The 21,512-nt window shown below is 43.9% G+C and overlaps 1 protein-coding gene across 1 annotated transcript in view; it reads right to left on the bottom strand.

The window, feature by feature from the left end:
• LOC110655360 (cytochrome c biogenesis CcmF C-terminal-like mitochondrial protein) overlaps positions 1 to 15,188 on the bottom strand; it is a 16,098-nt gene extending 910 nt beyond the window's left edge. The window contains exon 1 of the mRNA XM_058147604.1: positions 1 to 15,188. This exon is cut by the window's left edge and continues 910 nt beyond it. Coding sequence (XP_058003587.1) covers positions 108 to 992 — 885 coding nt within the window. The 5' untranslated portion in view covers positions 993 to 15,188 and the 3' untranslated portion in view covers positions 1 to 107.
• Positions 15,189 to 21,512: the final 6,324 nt, after the last annotated feature.

Genomic DNA, 21,512 nt, shown 5'->3' with positions numbered 1-21,512 from the left:
TGTTTCCGAGCAGCGAAGCTTACACCCATTCGCATTAGTTCATCCAAAGTTCCTTACCCTTATGCACGAATTATTGAATAAGCCATCTTACTATCAAGGTTAAGGAGTCAACTGAGCATCTCAGCGGCGGGATTGAATACCCGGATCGAATCAGAGTTCACGCCGCCCGCCCTGAACAAATAGGAGGCGTGGGCCACAGGTCGCACATAAGCCGCCGGGTCGCACGACAGAAGAACACCCAACATACAGATGCACACTCCTCCATGTGAAATATTCATCTTCATTGGAGCTTTTTGGTAGTAGTCGTGACCAACAGCCATCAGCTGTCGGCTCGTTGGTAAGGCGAGAACTTCACGCCCGATTTCTGGTGGCACACCCCACACACAAGCACCGCCCGACGAAGGGGGGACGGGGAAAGCTACAGGCCCAAAACCTTCGACCCTTCTTTCTAAATGGAGGAAAGAAGAAAACCTCATCTTGTCATTTCGTCGTTGCTCATTCCCGTTAGGCCGAAGTGTTTGGCGTTTCCTTCTCCGCGCCCGCTCACGCTTCGCTGACCTATCGCGTGGTAAAGAGAAGAAAGTACGAAAGAATAGTAAACAGAGCACACCGCAGAAAGATTCTAAATATGAGAAGTCCCCCTTGGATTCGAGAAGAAGGAAATGAAGAAGGGGAACGAAACGAAATAAGGCGTTTCTAGCTCTAGTTTCGGGTGAGCTTCTCCCAATTATGTCTGGTAATAGAATAGGGCGGCTTGCTCTGACCAAGACTCCACTTTTTGCTCCGTCCATGGAGCGTATGAATTTCCTGGAATGTAGATAGACCAAAAGAGGGAATGAAGATATAGGAATAGGATTTATAGTACCATTGGAAGAAGGGGCACCTATGGGAACATCTCTACTGACAAACCATTTCAATAGTACGGGTGCTGCCGTGCCACGAGGCACGACCATGGAAGTAATGAAAAAGAAAAAGTTATGTAGTTGGACCATCTGCTCTATCCGTTCGAGTTTCGCTTCTCTAGAGAAGGTGAGACGCTAAAAATGAAAGTGTTCGCAACGCATACCGAAAGGATACCAATGAACCCAGAAATTTGGTCTTTTTTATCCGAAATGGCTACAACTATTCTATCTATAGTTGGGATATCTTATGTTCCACTTGTAGTTCTAATTCTCTTCCGCGCAGGAAGAATAAGAGGTTTAAACGCGGACAATATGTCCGAAAAGCTGGGGGACTTATGTTTTGATACGCTGAAAGAGAGTATTTCAAACAAAATCCAAGAATTACTCCAAATAAATAATATTCAGCTTCCCCCAGGCCTAACTATTCAAACTCTTTCAGACCACCTCCATCACGATTCCGAATCTTTGGAGCTTCTTCTCAGAATATTAAAAAATCTTTCTGAGTTGGGGCTTCAAAGTACGGAATTTCAACAGATTATCCACTTTTTTTCCCAATTTTAATTTCGTATAATTACACAATTTTTACGTAGACCTTGTTTATTTTTTGGGTTTCTTGTATTTGGTGGGGGGGTTATGGCAAGTGGTGTAATCCTTCTAAAAATTAAAAGGATGAGGCCCCATCGCTGGGGGGAAAGAAGAGCGGGTATGTGGGCTTCTTTCACTTGACTTTTTCTAATCCCCGATTTCCATCGGAGGCACCCAAGGTGAAAATACTAGGGTAGATTATAACGTTTTCATGGTCCGTCGGTGGGCTCATTACTCATTTCTTTATACCGCCCAGAAGAGCACGAGAGAAAAGCAGATCCAATACCAAGACGACTTCTTTCCCAGGAAGTGCAGCAAATCCTTTAGGTGCCACATCAATTCGAATTCGATTTCACGGTAATTAGCTGATCAGAACTCGATTGCTAATTGAATTACTACTTTTAGTTTAGTAAGTGAAGAATAATGGAATGGAATAGATGAAGATAAAATAATAAAAGCAGCAAGAAAGAAGACGTTGCATAGTACCCAGCTGACTTACGAATACCAGCAGCACTAAAAGAAGTAGTGCTTTCAGAGTTCAAGGAGACGAAAAGCTATGTGAAGTAAAAGAAGAAAAAGTCGCCGATTGCTACTAAGAACCTAACAGAATTTTTCAAACTAAATTAGTGTTTTGGATTTTTTTTTGTTTAGTCTTTCCTATTTGTGATTTTGAATAGACGCCTGCGAAGGAGAGAAGGTGAAGCTGCTCCCTGGGCTGGGCTTGAATGCCGGTTTGTTTTTGGCTAGAGAGGACCAAAAGTTAGCGCAGTAAATGAGTGACCGAATAGAATCCTCCTATGTGTTTATATAAGCTATTATAACTTCTTTTGAAGTTAAAGTGAGAACTTGGGGAGAAAAGCTACTAACCTCTCGGATCCTTATAAGGGGCACCAAGTTAGTATGGAAGAACTGCTGCGCCGCGGGAAATCCTTCTCTATATAAGTTCTCGGACGAGGTTTTCCTCTGGAAATGAATAGAACTTTGATAGGCGGAACGCGCAAGCATAGGAGCATTCGCCAGCAATGTGAAGCGTCATCCGTACTAATCGAATTCTTACCAACTAATAAGAAAGATGTAATCTTCCACAAGGTACAGGAACAGCCGAATCCAGAAACAGATGTAGGCCTCAAAGGGTTGCTCTTGCTATAATTCAAGGGACATCAGCAGAAATATCTCGAGGGGTAGTTAAACGGGCAAGAGGTAATAGCAGAATAATTGTGTGCGCTGGTGGACCTAATACTTATGGACCTGGATCAGTCCCTCATTCTTTTAGTCACCAAAAATGTCCTCATATGGAAAAAAACAGCAAATGGATAGAGCATCTAGGTCGTGAGGCTCATCCACACGAATGTATGTGTTCATTCAATGGAGTGAAATGGTTCCCCTATCTCTAAGGGCCCGTAAAGGATCTAGCTTTTGGAGCACTCTTTTTTCCACGTATTAACAACTGACTGTCCTGGAAAAGCTTCAAACCAATACAAGGTCGGTCCCTCGACCAAACCCAACAGCTTATCTTGCAGTCAACTCCTTGATAGGAACTTAAGACTAGAGCTCTAGAACTAGACGACCGAGCGGTGAAAGCGGTAGTCCTATCCCCGAGCAACCCTATGTTATTTCGCATGGACAGCGTCAATACTAGAGGAAAAGGATGCTAAACACTCTATTCCAGTTTCTAAACTATAGTTGGGCGAAGCAAGAACAGGGTCTTTTCTGTTCGATGCACCGGGAGTTCTTTCGGCATGGGCAGCAACCTTCTTTTCTGCCGAGTCCCTGGATGGGCGGGTGAGAAACTGGCAAGGATGGATGCTTTCACTCGGCTTCTATTGATGATTGAGACGGGAATAACTAGAGGTCCCTGGGTAAAGGGATTCTTAAGGACAGTCCCCTATCCCCGGTAGTGATGAATATATATATCAAAAATTTTGATGAACGAATTTTCTTCGAACGACTGCTCCAACTATGCGATATGCCCGTTATGCTTACCCATATGCCTACAATTGCCTTGCTCATAGCCCTCGGGGAGCGCGGGGGCCGCTGCTGCAGAGTAAGCCTTCATTTTTGTTCGACCTTTATTTAAGAGATAATAGGGCGTAAGGGGGACGGCGACGAGTCACCCCACGTTTCGTTTCCTCAGCTTTTGAGCCCCTTTCTACACAATCTCAGGCTGTCTTTTTCCGGAGGACGGGTTTGATCCTTTTCTAGCCGAGTTTTGTCTTTCGAGTCTCATGTTGAGTTTTGTCTTTCATATGATACTTTGTCTTAAGAACTAGGGCTGAGCCCGTTCCTCGCTCAAGCGAAAGAAAGAGGAAGCTTACTTACCTCTTAGAATAACCAGATATAAGGTAAACTAAAGCATCTGTCATATGCTGTAATCGAATCCGTAAAATATCTTTCATAAGAGAGTTTCTCACATAAATGAGTCCTCCCCTGAAGTCCTTTCTGCACTTGCTGCCTAGCCTTCGGGAATGAAAGTCAGTGCCCCTGGTTTGGATTTATAAGGAGCAGCTTCCTAACCGCTTTCCAACATCATCTTTCTCGCTTTCCAAAGCAAAGGTAAACGACTAACTAAGCAAAGCACTAGGTACGGTCAGCCTTAGACAAGACAAGCCAATCATTCACACCTGACTTTATCTATATTAACTTTTTCTATAGCTAGTCCTATTGAGTAATGGAAGGGGTCGGTACGGTAGGCTCTCTATCTCAATCCGAGGAACTGAACTAGAGCTCAGGAAGAAGCCAGCCCTAAATCCGCTTATGAGAACTTCACTTCACGATTGGACGGCTAAGCTAAGCACCAACTTCCGCGAGGACTGCCCTGAAGGATAGGACTTTTTTCTCTTACCAAGAGAGAATAAGGTAAGAGATTCAGACTGTGAACCTTACGATTTTGCTATCTGAGCAGTTGGACGGCCGGAAGAGAAAGAAAGAATTCCGAACCCCTTGTTGAGAGAGCCGACCAATGGAATGGGACTTGAAAAGATAGAGGGGTTTTCCCGACTAGCTGAGAGTCTTTACACCGATAGTCTTTCACTTTTATAGTGCTATGGATCGTACCTCTGGCCGAGGATGAGGACATCTTTTTCGTAACAGAAACAGAATCAGGGGTGGACCTTAGTGGCCTTCTCGCTACGAATACACCGGGTTAACTAATGCCTCCGTATAATATCAGAAGGGAGTTCTTATGAAAGGAATGCCATCTTTCAGACTTAATTAAGTTACCGATTGCAGACTTTTAAAGTACTTATGGATATGCTGATGGCGAATCTGTGGGGTAAGCCTTTGTTGCAGTGAAGGAAAATTTGGCTTATTAGAGGTCCGGTCGGCTCTCTCACTCATCTCTCTCTATGAAAGAGTCTATACAAGGGAAAAAGTCCTTAAATGCACATTACGAAAAATGGAAAGCAAGAGAAGAGGGCAAGCAGTACGTACCGTATTCACATATGATGGTTGGTGTCTATTCGTTGTGAAAGACTAGTGATGGATTTCTACAACTAAGAAAGCAGCTTACAGCCAAGAAAAAGCAACCTCCATCCCGAGCGATGGATGAGCCGGGGTGAAATCACTCGATGCCTTCATTGAACTACTTCCTTAGGAGAGGATGGCCTATTGCCTATTGGAGGAAGCAAGAAAAGGTATTCAGCAAGAAGTGGAAAAGATCCTGCTGTTAACGAGGAAATTCATTGGCGAGACCATCACACCTTTTACAGTCAATTCAATAAAAGAAGTGTACTACGAAAGAGGAGTTCTTTGACTCGCGGTTGATCTTTAGAAGATTAGGCACAAGTCTGAGGCCAGAAAGGATAAATCAATGCAATTGAAGCAAGTAATGGAAGCCCCAGAAAGCAAGGTGGTTATTCTTATTAGTATTAGTAGAACTCGGACTCTTTTCTTTATCCTCAATCGCAGGATCAGAAGGCACTCTACTAAACACGGATTGACTCTCTTGCCCAAGCATTGCCGCCCACGACTCGGTTAACTACTTTGGTTCTTCCTTACCTTTTCCCTGCAGCAAAGGGGTCTTAGGTCTATTGTTTGACGGGAGTAGTAGAGAAAAGGGGAAAGCTCTTTCTTTTCTGATCGAAAGATATTTTTTTGACTCGCTATCGCTATAAAGGTTACAACCGGCGGCATTCAAAAGGAAGGTTATTACATAAGTGATTAGAGCGATGCCCCTTGCTTTGCAAAGAGTTGAGTTCTTCCTCTTGAGCGCAGGATAGCCACTGACTCTTCCGATTAATTAAGATATAGGGACAAGCCAGAGCCAAAGCCAACGCGTCAAAGTCAAGTCAGGTTCAGCAATCGACATAACTGGTTCAAATACCAGAAGCTAGGTCATAGAAGGTAGATTCGATTCGACAATCTTAAGTAGTGGAGTCAGCCCTTTGCCGAGATACGATACTGTCAGCCTCAGCTAATCACTAGCTTCTGAAAGAATAATATCGTCAAGTCGGAGAGGAAGAAAGGAAGAAGAATGCCATCATAGAGGGATCAGCATGTAAACTTGAAGGGCTAGGGAACTCCTTTAGCTCCAGAATTCTTTAGAATGAGAGTTAGGGTCGATCGGGGGAGCCTTACCTCTTAGATGACCCAAGCAAGTCAGTAAGCTATTGGATTTTGATTGGATGGATCCCCAGTCCCTGCTAACTGTAGTTACTGAAGGTCGAGTAGTAGACGGGCGAGGCCCACTGTTATAATCGGGAGGGATATGTCCCTTGCTGCAAGTCATCTGGTGGTAAATATCCATTGGATATCCGTCACCATCTATTCTAGCTGATGCTGAGACCTTGACTTCTCTTTCACCCTACCCTCCGCCTTTGCGCGCATTTGGTGCGCTATTGAAGAAAAGAGCATTTCTATCTAATAATATTGTAGATAATCACAGAACGCTTCGCATTGGCTAGCTTGCTTGGCCGCACACATATAGATTCAAATAGCCCAATCAAGTCGATTCCGTGGGTTATCGGGACATAAAGGAGCTATACTATAGAATGCAAACGAGAGTGCCGCAAAATCAGTCCCTACGCTGCCTACATGGCGACTTCGAGCAGCTAAGAAGTCAAAAAAGAAAGTTATCAAGGAGTGACGAACTCGGACCCCTCAAAGCTTGCATTCTTTGCTTCGGATTCAATTCCTGAAAACCTATTCTGTGCATTTCCCAGGTGGTAAGGTAAGACTCGCATAAGCTATGACTCTGGTGCCTAGCCTTTCTAAAGGAATGCTTGCTGTCAGCTTTCAGTCCCATTGTTCACAGCAGACATGATCCAATTCATGACGATAAGAAGACGCTTCTCATGATGATAGGCGATAGGTAGCAAGAAATCTCGTTTCATAATAACCGTTCCGGTAGACGTTCTGACTTGTAAAGTAAAGAGAGCCTAGCAAGCTCGGACTGCAGACACTTAGCTAACTGGTTCTTCATTAGCCTAACTTAATTCGGTGTCAAATTCGTTAAGCCGCTGGGATACCGCTCCCTCGTTGGAAAAACCACGGCACTATACTTAACACATCGAATTGGACCTAAGGGGCTATAAGCTTCTGGGCGATGTTGTGTGCTTTCAAATAATGCCGCGTCGAGGGATGAGTTCCATCTCAGAAATAAGTCTGTCTGCATACTCTCCTCTGGATCAATTGTGTGGCAAGCCGACAGATTCTGCTACTTCTTTTCTTCCCTTCCGCTGTCACCTTTTCACGCTGTAAATATAAATAGGTGGTCTCTCCGGTTGTGTGGAGACTCTGCTACTATGGTCCTCACAGACCCCCCTTCCACGTCAAGCTCCATTATAATCAGATACGATCGACGATCAAACTCTTATAATAAATAATAAATAAAATAAGACGATCGACAGTGCGAGCTCGGCCAAGAGCTGTTGAATACCATTCAATCATTCGAAAACCGAATGAGCAGTAGATGAGTTTATAACAGAACAAAGAACCCATCTCATCTAGCCTTCTGTTCAGCAAGAGAGGCATCCATAATAGGTCTTTGTTTCATTATTAGCAGCCAGGGATGAGTTCGATCCATTAGGTTCTTCGATTTTCAGAAATGATGGAAATGAAAAAAAACAAGTTCTAACTAAAGAAGCCATCACCTTTGTAATTATTCCTAAGTATGGAATTAGTGATGCCCCCTCTTAATGATTCCCCCACGGTATTAGAGGAGCCCCAACCTACTCTGTACAAGCACCATACCAAAAAAAAGAAAGGTAAGAAAGAGAAACATAAGAAGAAGAAGGAAAATGACAGACGCTAAGAAAAAGGTATCGGCAGTATATGATAAGGTGGCTTCTAGGGCACGTGGTTCCATCATACTTGTCAAAGTAAGGAACCAACAATTGTTGAGGGATGGTTACGTTAGGGACCTACCATAATTCCAGGGCGTCCACCGCCCCATCGGTATTGGTTCCTTCAAATGGCCCTAAGTCTTTCTTCTAGGAACTCTAGCGTCTCCTTTGACGAAGGATCCTCGTATAAGGAGAAGGAGGATTTATTTTAAACCCCGATTGTACCCTAGGGTCGCTTGGTTTGAATGTCGACCCGTTGTGACTCGTTTTATTTAAAGTGGATAAGGGGAGAGGGAAGGAGTAGTTCGCTTACTTCTATCCGGAGAGAAAGTCCCCTCCTTGAGAAGCGAGGAAAGGATCAAAGAGAAGAATCGGGCAGCAGGACGTGTAACCCCCCGAAGGGGAACCCCCGCCTGGAGGCGGGAAAGAAAGAGAACAAGACAAGAAAGCCAGTCGATCAAGAGGAGCGTAGGAGGCTATGGGTATAGCATCCAAGCTACTCGAGTGAACAGCAGGAACCAACTCTCCTTGATTGGCTAAGAGAATATGGATAGCAGTCAGGATAATAAAGGACTGAGATCAATCACAGAACCAGACCTCGAGTCGTAATTGATAGCTTTGGAAGCAGTAAAAAGCCTTAACGGGGTGAAGACATTTCCAATCGCCGTAGCATTCAACCTGGCTTCTATGAATACCAGCCCAATAGAGATGAATGAAAGAAGCAAGAAAAGAAGAAGGGTAAGTAGGATCTTTCGGCTTTGCAGTGATGGCTTGGATGATTTTCTTGTCCCGATTGAACTACTTCCGCTGCAACAATAGCAAAAGAAAGAGCTGTTGTCGGAAAATCTTTTTTTCCTCTCTTAAGGCCAGGCCTTAAAGGGCGGATACTTACTTTTACGATGGTGGTTGTTTTACGCTCTCCCAATCCACTTCTTTTCAATCCAATCGTGTCGTAAGCTCCCTCTCCCCAGAAGAGAGGGGTAAAAAGGAAAATGACGATCGAGAAAGGAAGTTTTTCCAAATATTTGGACACATGCTCGTTCTATAGCCCCCCAATCAGCTTGATACCTTTTCGTAGCACCGCAAACTAACTAGTTATTCTAGGACCTCGCTAAGGAGAGAGTCCAGTTGCTTCCAATAGCTTCAGTCAAGCTATTAAAATAAAAAGAATCCATTTCTGATTTCGTTTTTTAGTTTGGCTTGCTTTAGTAAGACCCGCGTTCAATGTGAAAAATGAAGTCAGTATGAGCCTGGTCCTTTCGAACCCGCTACGCCCCTGGGATATCAGTAAGATAATCTTTATATCCTATTAGTAAACTATTAGCGTACCAAAGCTCAAGCGAGCCAGTTACACGGCCACTTCTTCCTCTATTCGATTTTGCTTCTTCCCAGGCCCGGGTAGCTTTGGCTCTTGTTGAAGCATTGCCGGAAGCTTCACTCTGTGTAAAGTAAGGACTTAGCTTTTACGGGGAAATCCCCGAATGGGGACCTTAGGAGCTTTGTTCAGCACTGACCTTTTCTAGACCGGTCAAATCAGATCCCTGCGTAGAAGTTCAGTTTCAAAGCGCTAATAATCTCCAAATATGTTGTTTCGTATTTGATTCGGTCAACTCCCGTCCCATCTTTTCACGAATAAACTTCTTCCCTGCTTTTTGGGATACTAAATGAAGCCCCTGCTTGGCCCTTTACTGGCAGTCCTTTGTAATGCCCGAACCCGGGCTACTACCGATTATAAATTATACGGATAACCCTTCCCATGACTACTTCTTGTCGTAAGACAGTTCGCTTACCCGATTGGCTGGGGGCTTAGACAAGACTTAAAAATAAGCACTAAAGGCCTGGTGAAGCTCCACCTTTCTCTCCAATTCCCCCTTCCCCCACGATCAATAAGCAGGAATTATTTATCGACAGGATTTGACCTGAACTCTCCTCTCTGTACCGTATCTATCTCTTCTAGCAAGCTAGAAAGAGAGTGAAAAGCTTTTCCTTCTCCCACGTTAAGTGTTCCCGGATCACTAACAAGAACTATTAAAGTCTTGTATAAAGGAGTGTATCCTAGCTAAAAAGAAAGATGTAAAATTAAGCTACTAACGCTTTCATTAAGATTGGCTAGCTTCCATAAATGGGACCAGAGATGGGGGCGATAGATATGGAGGAATCTTAGACCTTTCCAATGGTCGAGGGAATCGAAAATAAGCATTTCACGAGCTAACTACATGGTTCATTCGCCCCTACTTGGGCTTGGAAAAAAACAGCTTCTTTTGCTCGCTACGGGAACGGTTATCGCATTTTCTTCTTTTGACTTCAGTCCCTTTGCTTATATTGGATGGAGGTAACGGGCCACCACACCACTCTGATTAGCCTTGCGTTAGTTATTGGTCTCATTTGGTTCTGCAACCTCACTCAACCCTAACCCTCTCCTCACACCCACAGCCCTGACCGGAAGTAGAGTACAGTTTGAGATAGGAATCGATGACCAATCGAAAGATTGATTAGCTCGAGTGAGAAGTCCGAAGAGAAACGTATTCCTCCTTTCTTGATTCAATTCCTTAGCGCATCACCCTTACTGGTCGCCGTAGAAAGGACGGTATTCGTATACTGATAGCACCTACCAGGCAGGACGGATTGGCTTAAGACCGGAATGTTTGACTTAACCATTCCTTTACTTGATTTGGGAAAGCTTCTAGCTGTCTGTACTCCACGCTAAGGAACTCAGTCATGAAATAGCGGATCTCTCTCATAACAGAAGGAAAGCAAGAAGTACCCTATCGACCGAAGCTACACAAATCCTTAACTACTGAATAACTAATACTAATGGAAGGGCTTTAAGCTACCGATGAAGCAAACAAGGGCTACCAGAAGAACGGCATCCGTTTGTTTTCCACAAGACAGTTGCGAGAGACCAATTCTCGATAGAGGAGAGTACGACAGAAGACAGGGCGAGACGAGCTATTGAAAGGCTTCAATTTACAGGTAAAGGACAGACTGATTGCATCTACCGGGCACAGGACTTATTGGCTTAAGAAGGAAGCCAAAGAAAGAAGGGATTCGCTTACTTTTATAACAGGGAAAAAAGAGCTCTAATTGATGTTCCTGGTCTAGCTCAGTCAATGGTTACACTTGACACCTTCTCCTCATCTCTGTTTGCTGTAACTCTGTCCCTATCTATGTGATTTGGAGACCAAGATAAGTAGGGATTGGATCGATGTAATGCCTGCTTGAAGCTCTGTTCTATGCCCGCCCTCTGCCCATACAGAGATGTGGTCACACAATGAAAGCTTTCTATAGTCACCAGTAAGAAATTGTCTATTTGACATGTCAGCATTGGAATAATAGCATACAGGACTAGCCTCCCCCTCTGGGGATTCTTTCTCGGTCATCTGATGTTGGGAATTCACCTTCAAAGGAGCAACCTATGATCCATTGTGTGTCACAACGTCTTTCATTGATTCTCAAGTCAAAAGACTTCAGTTGATACATCAAACCTGGAATGTTCCGCTTCGGATAGGAGGATTGTGCCCGATCGGTCAATGATGAGAAGGCTTCTGCCGACCCCAAAGTAGTTGATGACACAATAGATCTTTTAGTACAAGATTGCTCGCTTCGTTCCCGAGCTATTGACTTATGTGATCAAACCATAAATGAGTAGGAAAATCTAGGCAATGACATCGTAACTGCACTAAATGAATGAATGTCCGGGCTATTTTGCTATCTCAGAGGCATGGCCATAACTTTGATCTTTTTTATCGAACGAGTAAATCTTAGTGTTATACCTTTACCGCCCACCTACCCCAAAGAGGAATGCTTGGACCTACTTCTGATGGTGTGATTCTAGCTTCGCTTCTGTCGATCCTCTGTTCATGGATCATTTCAATACAAAAATGTGGTTTACCAAGCCGATTCTGTCTAAAACTTGATCTTTCAATACCAGACGACTTCTTTCCAATTTCCGATCCGGACAAGGGAAAGGCGACTACTAGGCAAAATACCTCTTTTGCCTCATTGCTAGATTGAGCGGAGTTCTGTCTTGTTTCGCCTATTGAGAGACCAACAAAGAGCATTTTCCCGCGCACTTGGGTCAGATGAAGAAGAAAGGAGCTCTCTCTACTATTCGAAGCTTCTCCGGTCTCGCTTTCTGTGCGGCATGAACCCCTGGTGGGACAGGAACCTATGGGAAATTCTCTTTATAAGAAAGATCAAGTCAATCGGCATTGTTATTTGGTTATTCCGTTTCGGCTTTTCTCCTTTTTACCAGTTAATGTAACAGATCCTTTCTCAGTAAGCTTCTATTCCCGAGGAACGTGTTTCAGTCGGGTGAAGCATACGATCCGCTTGTAGTCCTTATCTTCAGGTCGCTTCACGCTTGACGTGCGTGAATAAATCGAATAGTAGAGTAGATCAGCATCGGTGCAAAGATCCAATAAAGGTAAAGGTATCGGCTCTGGATTCATATTGAGGAGTAGATCCGGCTCATAAGAGAAGTGATGGTTGCCGCTTTTTAATTTCTTGCGGGAAGATCAGCTTCTCTTTCTTTTCGTTATGTTCTCTTTGACCCCCCTAGCCCTACTCTTCTCGTAAAAGAAGTCTGGCTAATCGTTATTGGTCGATCCATATTCAATATTCCAGCTTAGATAAGTAGCGAAATATATAGATCATAGATCTTACCCTTACCTAAATCGGATTGGATTACATAAGAATTTAAAAGTATAGTCCATGCTTTTCGAAGGTCCGTGGCAAGAGGATCCAATCCCGGGGAGTATTAAAAGACTTCCTCTGAATTTGTGGTTCTCGACTCTGTGTATTGAGTTGCCCGATTCATTCTGATTTAGGCTAATTTCATATCAATTCATTCTTTTTTTAAGTATGTGCGCTTAGGGCGCCTTCTATTGGCTGATTGGCGCTTTGAAACACTCTTCCTTAGTAAAATTAGGTAGAGCCGGCACCGGCATGCATATTGCTTGTCAAGTCCCGTTTCAGTTTAGTTATTGGGAATCAATCCGACACCAGTTGTCCCACGCCTTTAGCTCCTAGACTTATAACCTTCTTCGAGAGAAAGCGACTAGAGGAAAAAATCTAAATCCTATCTAAACGACTTGTCCCCAATCAAATGAAATGGCCAGGCTCTTTCTTCGAACGTCCTGCGGAAAAGTTGTACACTGACTTGAGAAAGCATCGTTACTTGAAAACGAATCGGGATTCAAAGCAGCAAGTCGGGAAAGAAGAGAAGGCCGGCGCCTTCCATCCGGGGAGAAAAGGAAAACCACCTAACTAGGCTACTCTAACCCATGGGCCACGACGCGAGGCTTCAAAACCAGTCACTCGCCCTCGTATCTTACCCTTGAATCGTATTAAAAGCATCGAAGACGCTGCCGAACCACTACTCGTACTGGTAGCTCATCCTCCACCAAGAGAAACATAAAGTGATGGCATACTTTATTATGATACCTCCCTCTGTTGCAATAGAAAAGAGAAGCCAATTCCTTCTCAGCGAAAGATGCACAGAATACGGGCTTTGAAAGGCAACTAGCCTTTTTGGCACTTGGCGAGAGAACCCGATTGTGATTGACCTCCAGCGAGTAAGGTCGGACAATGCTTTCACACTTACGGGAGATGAAAAAAGATGAATTATTCGAACGGAAAGACAGCTAGAACGCCTTAGATCTGATCTACTTGAGAATGGGTATCTGCCGAAGTGGAGAAGATTTCCTTAGGCCGAGTAGAACCAATGATTTCACACTCGTAACCATCGAAAAGGGAAGCCGAAGAGCTCCAATCCCTTGATTTCGTAGCCATTGCCGGGGAAGACAGTAGGTCGGGAGGAAGGTAACCAGAGGTTGTGGTAAATCAGTGTGGGAAAGCCCCTCGTTTGAGTATGCGCCATCCCCTTCACTTCCAGAAAGCCGTTGAGCATATGTGTCGCCTGAGACTTTGGTAGAACATCCGGCTGCAGAAGGCATCTGGTTTGAAGACTTGTTCCGAAACCTGTAATCATCAGAATATGCAATTACCCGATCAGAACAAAACTGGATCTGGAAGGAATGTCATTAAGTGAAGGAGTCCTCGTAAGCGCATAGGCAAAAGGGCTTGGTGCTCGTTGTTCCCCATTTACACATGGGCGAGACGAAGAAACCTCCATATAGTTGAGCAGCGAGAACTGCACTTGCCACTTGCATTAGTAGAGGCTATTAAAAATACTGTCCACACTCTTGTCTGCGAAGCGAAGCAAGGTAGTTATTCCAGTTTCTCCTCTAATAATGGCATCGGCGGAAAGTTTCCTACGGCGAGCTCGAGCAGAAGGCGCAGCCGAAGGCCAATAAAGCCCTACTTCTATACAATTCCGGCAAGGTAATCCAATTGGAAAACCCTGACTGAACGATGTTATGTCGACTTAATCCGTGGTTGAATATGTTATGTCGGCTTAGCCAAAAGTTGAAGATTTCGATGGTCTAGCCCGAAATGGGAGTGAGAAGTCTCTAAAAAGGCGAGCTGGGCTCAGGGAGCCGCTCTAGGGAAGAAGGATCCCGGGATTAAACCTGTTGTGATGAATTAGTCCTCCTACTCAAAGTGGTCATCAACCACTTTCCGTCTTGGATCTGAGTCAACGGCATTAGCATTTTTTTTTTTTTTTTTATCACTACGCTGTCTGTGAAGCTAGTTTCGCCATATTAAAATTGGGTTTGAGAGTCTTTACTGATACCTAATAGGATAGGTGTAAAATAGAGGTTTAAAGGTCTATAATCCCCTTTCACTCTTTTTCTACAATCACTGGCGTAACATAATTGGAGGATGCCCTTGCTGCGGATTCGTCTGGTCATTGAGATTCGCCTCTTTTGCTCTCCCATTCGAAACCTGGCGGAATTTCTACCCATCATCCCGTCCGAAGACCGAACTTGATTACTATACAAACACAAAAAACAATTTGACCCTTTGCAGATTCTGCCTCGCTGAGTGGTTTTGTATCACAGTCTTCTAGCCCCGAAGCCTATCGGAATAAGGCAGGCCGAAGTGATAAACTGATCTATTGACCCTTTCTTTTTCGGAGTTTGGGTCTATTACCAGGCTTGGACCAGGTCTACCAAACGGTGACGAACCAATTCCTCTTTTCGCTTCCGTTACAACTGGAGGTCTTCCGCTTTAGTTGTGTCGCATACTTCCCCGCCCCCTAACACAAGAAAATAAGTGAACTTCCTAACGATTCTAATCAGGTTTCCTATTGTTATTGATAGGGATTCAAGTGCGTAAAACACCTCTTCAAGAGAAGACCCTAAGTAGCTGGATTCTCTCAGAAGCTATTTACGCGCTTTCAGACCTTCAGATCCTTCGCCATAGAATAAATCTATCGGTCTGGGTCCTACCTTTAAATTAATAAATTAAATAGGTAGTTTTCTCGCTAACGCTAGGAGCTTGGGCTCACCCATTAACAAGCAAGAAAGCCGAAACAAGAGGATCTGAGCTAGCAGCTGAGAACTATCCACCTAAGGGCTTGTCCGCGGAATCAACAAGACTCTGTGTCCGTGAGCTGCCATCTCACATCTCGGCCTTAAGGATGGCTTAGATTAGAAGCCTCTTTTGGGGGGCTTACAAGGGGGATCAATAAATAGTACCAAGTAAGTCTTCCAGCGAAAGCAATTGTTGTGATGGATTCACCCTATCAGCTAAAAGAAAAGCCAAAGTGAAAGGCTCACCCATAACTAACGGGTAGGCTTACACTACACAAATGGATGGGAACAACTATTATAAGATAATCTTTCCGGGGTTACCAATAGAGCTATATCTCATAGGCACTAGAGAAGAGTTTAAAGCCTTGAGTATAAGAGCTCACCGAAAGTGCTGAAGCCTGCCTCACATCAAGGAATGAGTTTCTTCCCTCAGTGGATGCTGGTCTAACTGGCCCTGTCCCATGAGTTAGGAATTTCTATGTCCGTGAGTGATCCATTGGCTATAAGCCTTCAAGTCTTCGCTCTATTGCTGTCTCATTTCACGTTCACGATAGAAATTCTTCCTGGTTAATCAAAACTCCCCTCCTTGCGCATGGTTGGTTTAGACCACACGCAAAGACTAGGAAATCACGACCGGATCTCCCCCCACTAATCCAAGTAGCACCTAAAGTTAGATGATCAGTCAAAGCTTTAGGTGGCATGATCTCACATTTGTTATATTTGATAATGAGATCAAAGAGTTTCCAAAGTAATCCGAAACGTTTTAGGTCGGGATCTTCTTTCTCAACCTTCCACGTACGGAGTACTGTTGGACCCTCTCAAACCAAGATTGAAGTGAAGGATCAGGGTCTGCGGATTGTTGCGCGTACCAAGCAACATATTGTAACCAAGCACGCACCCACCTTCGAAGAATGGACCACCCCAAGCATTACTTGTTAGCCTTGTCAGTCGAGTGAAAACGAGAGGTACGTGTAGTCACTCATACACGCTATATGAGGTCATAATTAACATGCGAAAAAGTCATAGGATAGGCTGGTTCATGCTTACCGAAGACAAGATATTCTTCTTTACTTCCTTCTTTCGGACTAATGCGTCTGCAGCCGTTGCAGCTAAATAAACGGAGGAAGGAGGAGGCCCCAAGCATCAAATGGATTAGAGTTTGAGAAGAACTCAAAGCGGTTCGATGTTCTTAAGCAAAGAGTGCCTTGATCAGAATCAAGGGTATGCTATAAATGAGAGAGAGAGCAATGGGAAAGAGAAGGGATGATGCAGTCAATAATGACTTACTTATAGGTAAAGAGAGAATCTTCTTACCGAGTCGAATGAGATGTACCGTCCTTAAGAAATGCTTACGGAGTGGAAAGCGCAGATGGCTTAGACCAGCTTAAAAGATGGATATTAGGAAGAGAATAGAAGACTGGCTGGACTGAGCCGGAACGTAGGAAGGAATCTCCATTAGAATTAGATAGGTGAATGAGCAGACGATAACGCAGCGCACCAATAAGGAAGTCAACAGCACAGCCTAGCCCTAACAAGCCAACTCCATTCCTATCCTAGGTCTAGCGACTACGTACCTCCTCTAGCTAGTTGAGTGACTACGTACCTATTAAACAAAGAGTTAGAAAGGACTGGAGTTAAAAGGGAGTTAGCCAAGTCCAAGTCCTGCTTCACTCTATTGCCGTTAGAGCTGATGGCCTTTACGATACGATGTTAAATCGTTTTTGTTCACGCCTATTCATAGGGCAGCAGTGATCTCTGGCCTAACCAGTAGGTTAGTGACTTCGTACCTAAGTTCATATCCCGAAGATATACATTGATTTCTATCGGGCTCTATAGAGCGAACGAATTCGTTTTCTTGTTAGAATGTGGGATTGCCCATATTCCTCCTTAAACGTTAATTTAAAAGCAATAATCAAGCTGTCTGCATAGATATCTTGTCTATGAAAGAAAGACGACATTCGGTGCCATGGAAAGGCCTATAGAGCCTATAGAATAGATAGAATAGAATGAAGAAAGGCCGTTGGTTTACGTAGTTACCTATGGCAAATATGCACCCTCCCTCCTGCGAACTACCTTTCATTCTGATCGCGACTTTCAATGCTTTCCAAAAGAGATGGTCGGGACAACTGTCAGCTAGCTTACCTAGTGGACTTAGTGGGCAGGTTAAACTTTAGTTTTCGATTCCGCGACTCTGAGAATCACAAACTAGAAATATCATAAGAAAAGAGAAGAGTAGTGTAGGGTAGAGTAGATTCGACGGTATGCCAGTAGCGTATAGAAGTTCTACGAACCTTCTTTCATGATGTGGCTTTTTGTTATGTCGAGATTTGCTTGGTGTTCAGTGTACCTAATGCATTTCCCAAGCTCAAAAGAGTATAACTAAACGAGCTGCTAACTAAAAAAAGAATAAAAGAAGGAAGGTAGTTTTCCTAGTGCCTTCGTGACAGGCTCTACAGGGCTCATTAGACTTAGGGAATCGACTTTCAATACTTAGCCGATATGGAATTTTCATGCTTACCCTATATCTGAGTGAATGTCCTTTAGGGAAGGATAGAATGACCCTTTTTCACCTGAGATATCTAAGGAAACTGGATACATTTCTTTTCCTATAACCTTTCAATAGCTGTTTGAGCTTTCCTGTCCTTTGAATTTGCCTTCAAAAGGCGCAATTTCATCCCCGTTACATCTCTCTTTCATCCCTGTACTTTCAACTACTGGAATGGTGTGGAACCCAAGCTAACTATCCACCTGAATGGAAAGACAGAATTCCTTATTGACTACATCCTTCTTTGCTAAGCAAATCCCTTGACCAGGTCGAAGCAGCAGCGTCTCTAACCGGACATGAGGGATATCATTTCTAAGGTTTCGGCGGAAAAAAGAGTGTGCGGAGAACTTACATCAATCAGAAATTGGTAGAATTTGCTTCGAATATAGAGCAATTGTTATAGCAACGGAAAAGAACGAATCCCGGGGTTCAACTACCATGTAGGAATCTTGGCAACCAATGCGTCAAGGGGGGCAACAGCTTTGGGAGAAGTTTCCCGAATTTGAAGAGTCGCAGTTGCACAAGAAGTTCCATAATGGGTGGGGATTGAGTACATAACGAAGCAAGACAAGAAGTCGTATGGGTCGAGTACAATCTACAGGATTTGCTGTAGATTGCGGTTAGGGCTCATAAGAAAGTGGGAAGTCATCCAACTAAGTTGTTGAGGTCGGTTATCGCGGGGGAGATCTGCTTCCCAAGTACGGATTCCAGACGCTGGAGAGGGCAAAAGGATAGGAAGATCTTTCATCACAAATTCACTTAGCTAGAGGCCGAATTGAATAAGCGAGCGCGGCTATTTCATCCGCATCTGTTGTCGTTGAAGGGCAGCAAGAATGGCTATTTCTGCTCTTGGAGGAAGGTCCAGTAGTGTTGGTGCTAAGGGCATGGAAGCGAGTGACTCTTGGAAAGGTATCGAAGTCACTTACGGATTCACTGATGAAGGAGTTCCGGTCGAAAGAGAAATGAGTGAACTCAGGCTATTCAACTCATCTTATGCGCTTTTGAACGAACTCTAGTTCAAAGGACTCCGAAGAAGCTAGTAACGAGTGCTGATGTTGAACCCAATTCAGTCTCTTTCCTTCGCTAGACCCTGTCTCTGATGAAGCAATCAGAACCGACAAGCGTCCTTCCTTTCTCAATGACCGAGATCCATGTTCTACCTTCCCATGCTGAATTCGCTATCGCCTCCCTCACAAGCGGGTGTCCCAGGAGCAATCGGGTGGAGAACTTTCTGACTACCCGTGTGAAACCCGATGAATGGTATTTTCTTTGTGAATGGCCATCCATGACAAAGGATTGCTTATGCACATGAATGTCAGCCATGTCAGGAGCATGTGCCGGTCAAAGAGCTTAGCCTCGTAATCAAACTTTTGCAGTTTCGAGGTAACTCACTATGTGTGCCCAAGGGATCTCTACGCCTACAAGTTATAGTGGTGGACTTTGGCAAGACAAGACCGAGTATCTAGTTCGTCAAAGAGACTATTTGCCTTCATTACAAAGAGACGTGCGAAAGTATGTGCAAAGTTGTATGGTGTGCCAAAGGGCAAAGACAAAACACCAACCTCTTCCGATACCCAATGCTCCATGAGAGGAGATCTGAATGGACTTTTTTATAGGTTTGCCTAAGACTCGAGGTGGCTATTCTTCCATATTTGTGGTAGTTGACCGGTTCTCCAAGATGGCCCACTTCATCCCATGTAAGTGCATTACCGATTCCTCTAATCTTGCTACTTTCTTCTTAGTTAGATTGAATGGGGAAAACGAGAACTTCTGATAGAGACACCCGTTTTGTGGGAAGAACACTATACTTCTCTAGTACCTACAACCATCAAACCGATGGACATTAAGTGTGGGAGGAGAGCAAGGACTGCCTCTTCTGGCCCCCGACTGTGCATCGAGAAGTTCGTCTAAGCATGACTTTATGTGGGAACTTCGATTCCATCTCTAGCGTGGATAGAGAAGCCCGAAGCTAGTCTTTTTCGTTGTGATGGATTGGATTCTGAAAGAAAAGGTTCTATAAGCCAAGCCCCGCTAAGCAGGCACGTCTGAACATTGTGTTGTGGAGTCGGGAAGGTAGGAACTGAACCTAGCTAGCCAGAGAGAATGTAGGCGAACAAGGACGGTGCACGAAGGTGCGATTGATTGAGCGAAGGAGGCCGGCCTAACAAGAATCTCAAATCTCTCTCGACACTGAGAACATGCGCCCAAAAGGCACGTGTTGATTCCTCGATGTTGAGGTAGCCTGCCTCCGAGAGAATCGCGGCAACTGGTACAAGAATAGATCTTTTATATTACGTCTAAAAGAATCAGTAAGATATACTGATCACTTACCAATCCTTCGAACATCCAGTAACACGGAACACTAACTAGATCTGAACTAAACAGATCGTTGGTATTGGATGTATCGTTAGGTTGTCTCGTAGTCGAAATAAGAATAGAACGCAAACGAACGGGCATTTTCGGGGACTAGCTTGTTAATGCAATTAGCCATAACCACCTCGTATGAGCTAGCTACAGTATACTCCTTTGCCCGAGCATCTTTATCCAGCAATTAAAAGAAGCATTCCCAGTATGACTTTCCTAGCTCTGTGGGAATAAGCCCGCTATTGAATCAGCAGTGAGGGAATAGCGTACTAACATCCCTCTAATCCAGTGACCTTATCGTCGCTAAAGCTCCTCCCTAAAGAAGTCTTGTTTCTTTCTCCGAGCTTCTGGTTCAAGTAATGTGAGTAATAAAAAATGTATATAGAAAGATTCTTTACAATAAAAAATAAATTTTTTAAGTAGGAATGTCCGTAAAAACGTCCTCATCAGTAAATTGAGGATATGTTCAGTTATCCGGGAGTACCCAATTAGGGTGTGTAAAAATACTTTATTTCGTTGATTCCGGCTTTCACCGTATAAACATTTTACTTCTATATAGTATATAGAGAGGATGGCGGCGGGGATATTTTTCTCAAGCTTAAGATCCATTCTTGGGGAAGTGGACCATAGGTAGGTTTGATAGGACCTGGGTTGAGGTCTCTCCTACAGAAAAGTATGTAATGGTAAAATTTTTTTGGTGGGAATCAAAATCAAATAAGATTTAGGATTGCTGAGCTTCTTCATGACTCATGCCCGTTTGCTAACATCCAGAAAACCCGCCTTCTGCTATCTTCGCGCTATACTTGAAATCACTATTTGCTTTCTTGCTCACTTATTGAATTTTCCAGAGCATGTCATTCCCTTATTTTCGTCTGAATGGAGTCCCCTCGGGAAAGGGCTCATAGCAGCAAACTTCTATGAAGGATCCACGTAGAAAACTTACCTTACCCTAAAACATAGGCCTCGGATGGCATATTTTGATGACTTGGATGCTGTGTGAGTTATCACAAGTTAAAGATGTAACCTTAACATAAAATCGTGCAGCTAACCCGCGGATTCCGCTTTTCCCAACAATAGATCTGATAGAATTTATGGCCTGTTTAGTTCGTTCAGCAGCATGAAAGAACGAAGAGTTTGAATCCCCGAGCCGTGGAAATAGCGGTGTATCTGTTGTCTTAAACCTCGAAAGATTCAAATCGATTTCCCCTGATATTTTGTCTCGATGAAATCTATGCCGAAGATGATCTTTCACATGGTAAGGGCTTACTCAAGCACTGGACTGGATACGTGAACACCAAAACGGGCAAAAAACGCTGATGAAAGACCAGCTCTAATGTAAAACCCGAAAGCTTCCAACTTATTCCGAAAGACCGTCTGCGCATTCAATTGCAAAGAG

The sequence above is a fragment of the Hevea brasiliensis genome, chromosome 5, assembly GCF_030052815.1.
Source record: "Hevea brasiliensis isolate MT/VB/25A 57/8 chromosome 5, ASM3005281v1, whole genome shotgun sequence".
In the NCBI taxonomy this organism is placed as follows: Eukaryota; Viridiplantae; Streptophyta; class Magnoliopsida; order Malpighiales; family Euphorbiaceae; genus Hevea; species Hevea brasiliensis.
The sequence above is the reverse complement of the archived record's forward strand: the minus strand, read 5'-3'. Positions and strand labels throughout refer to the sequence as shown.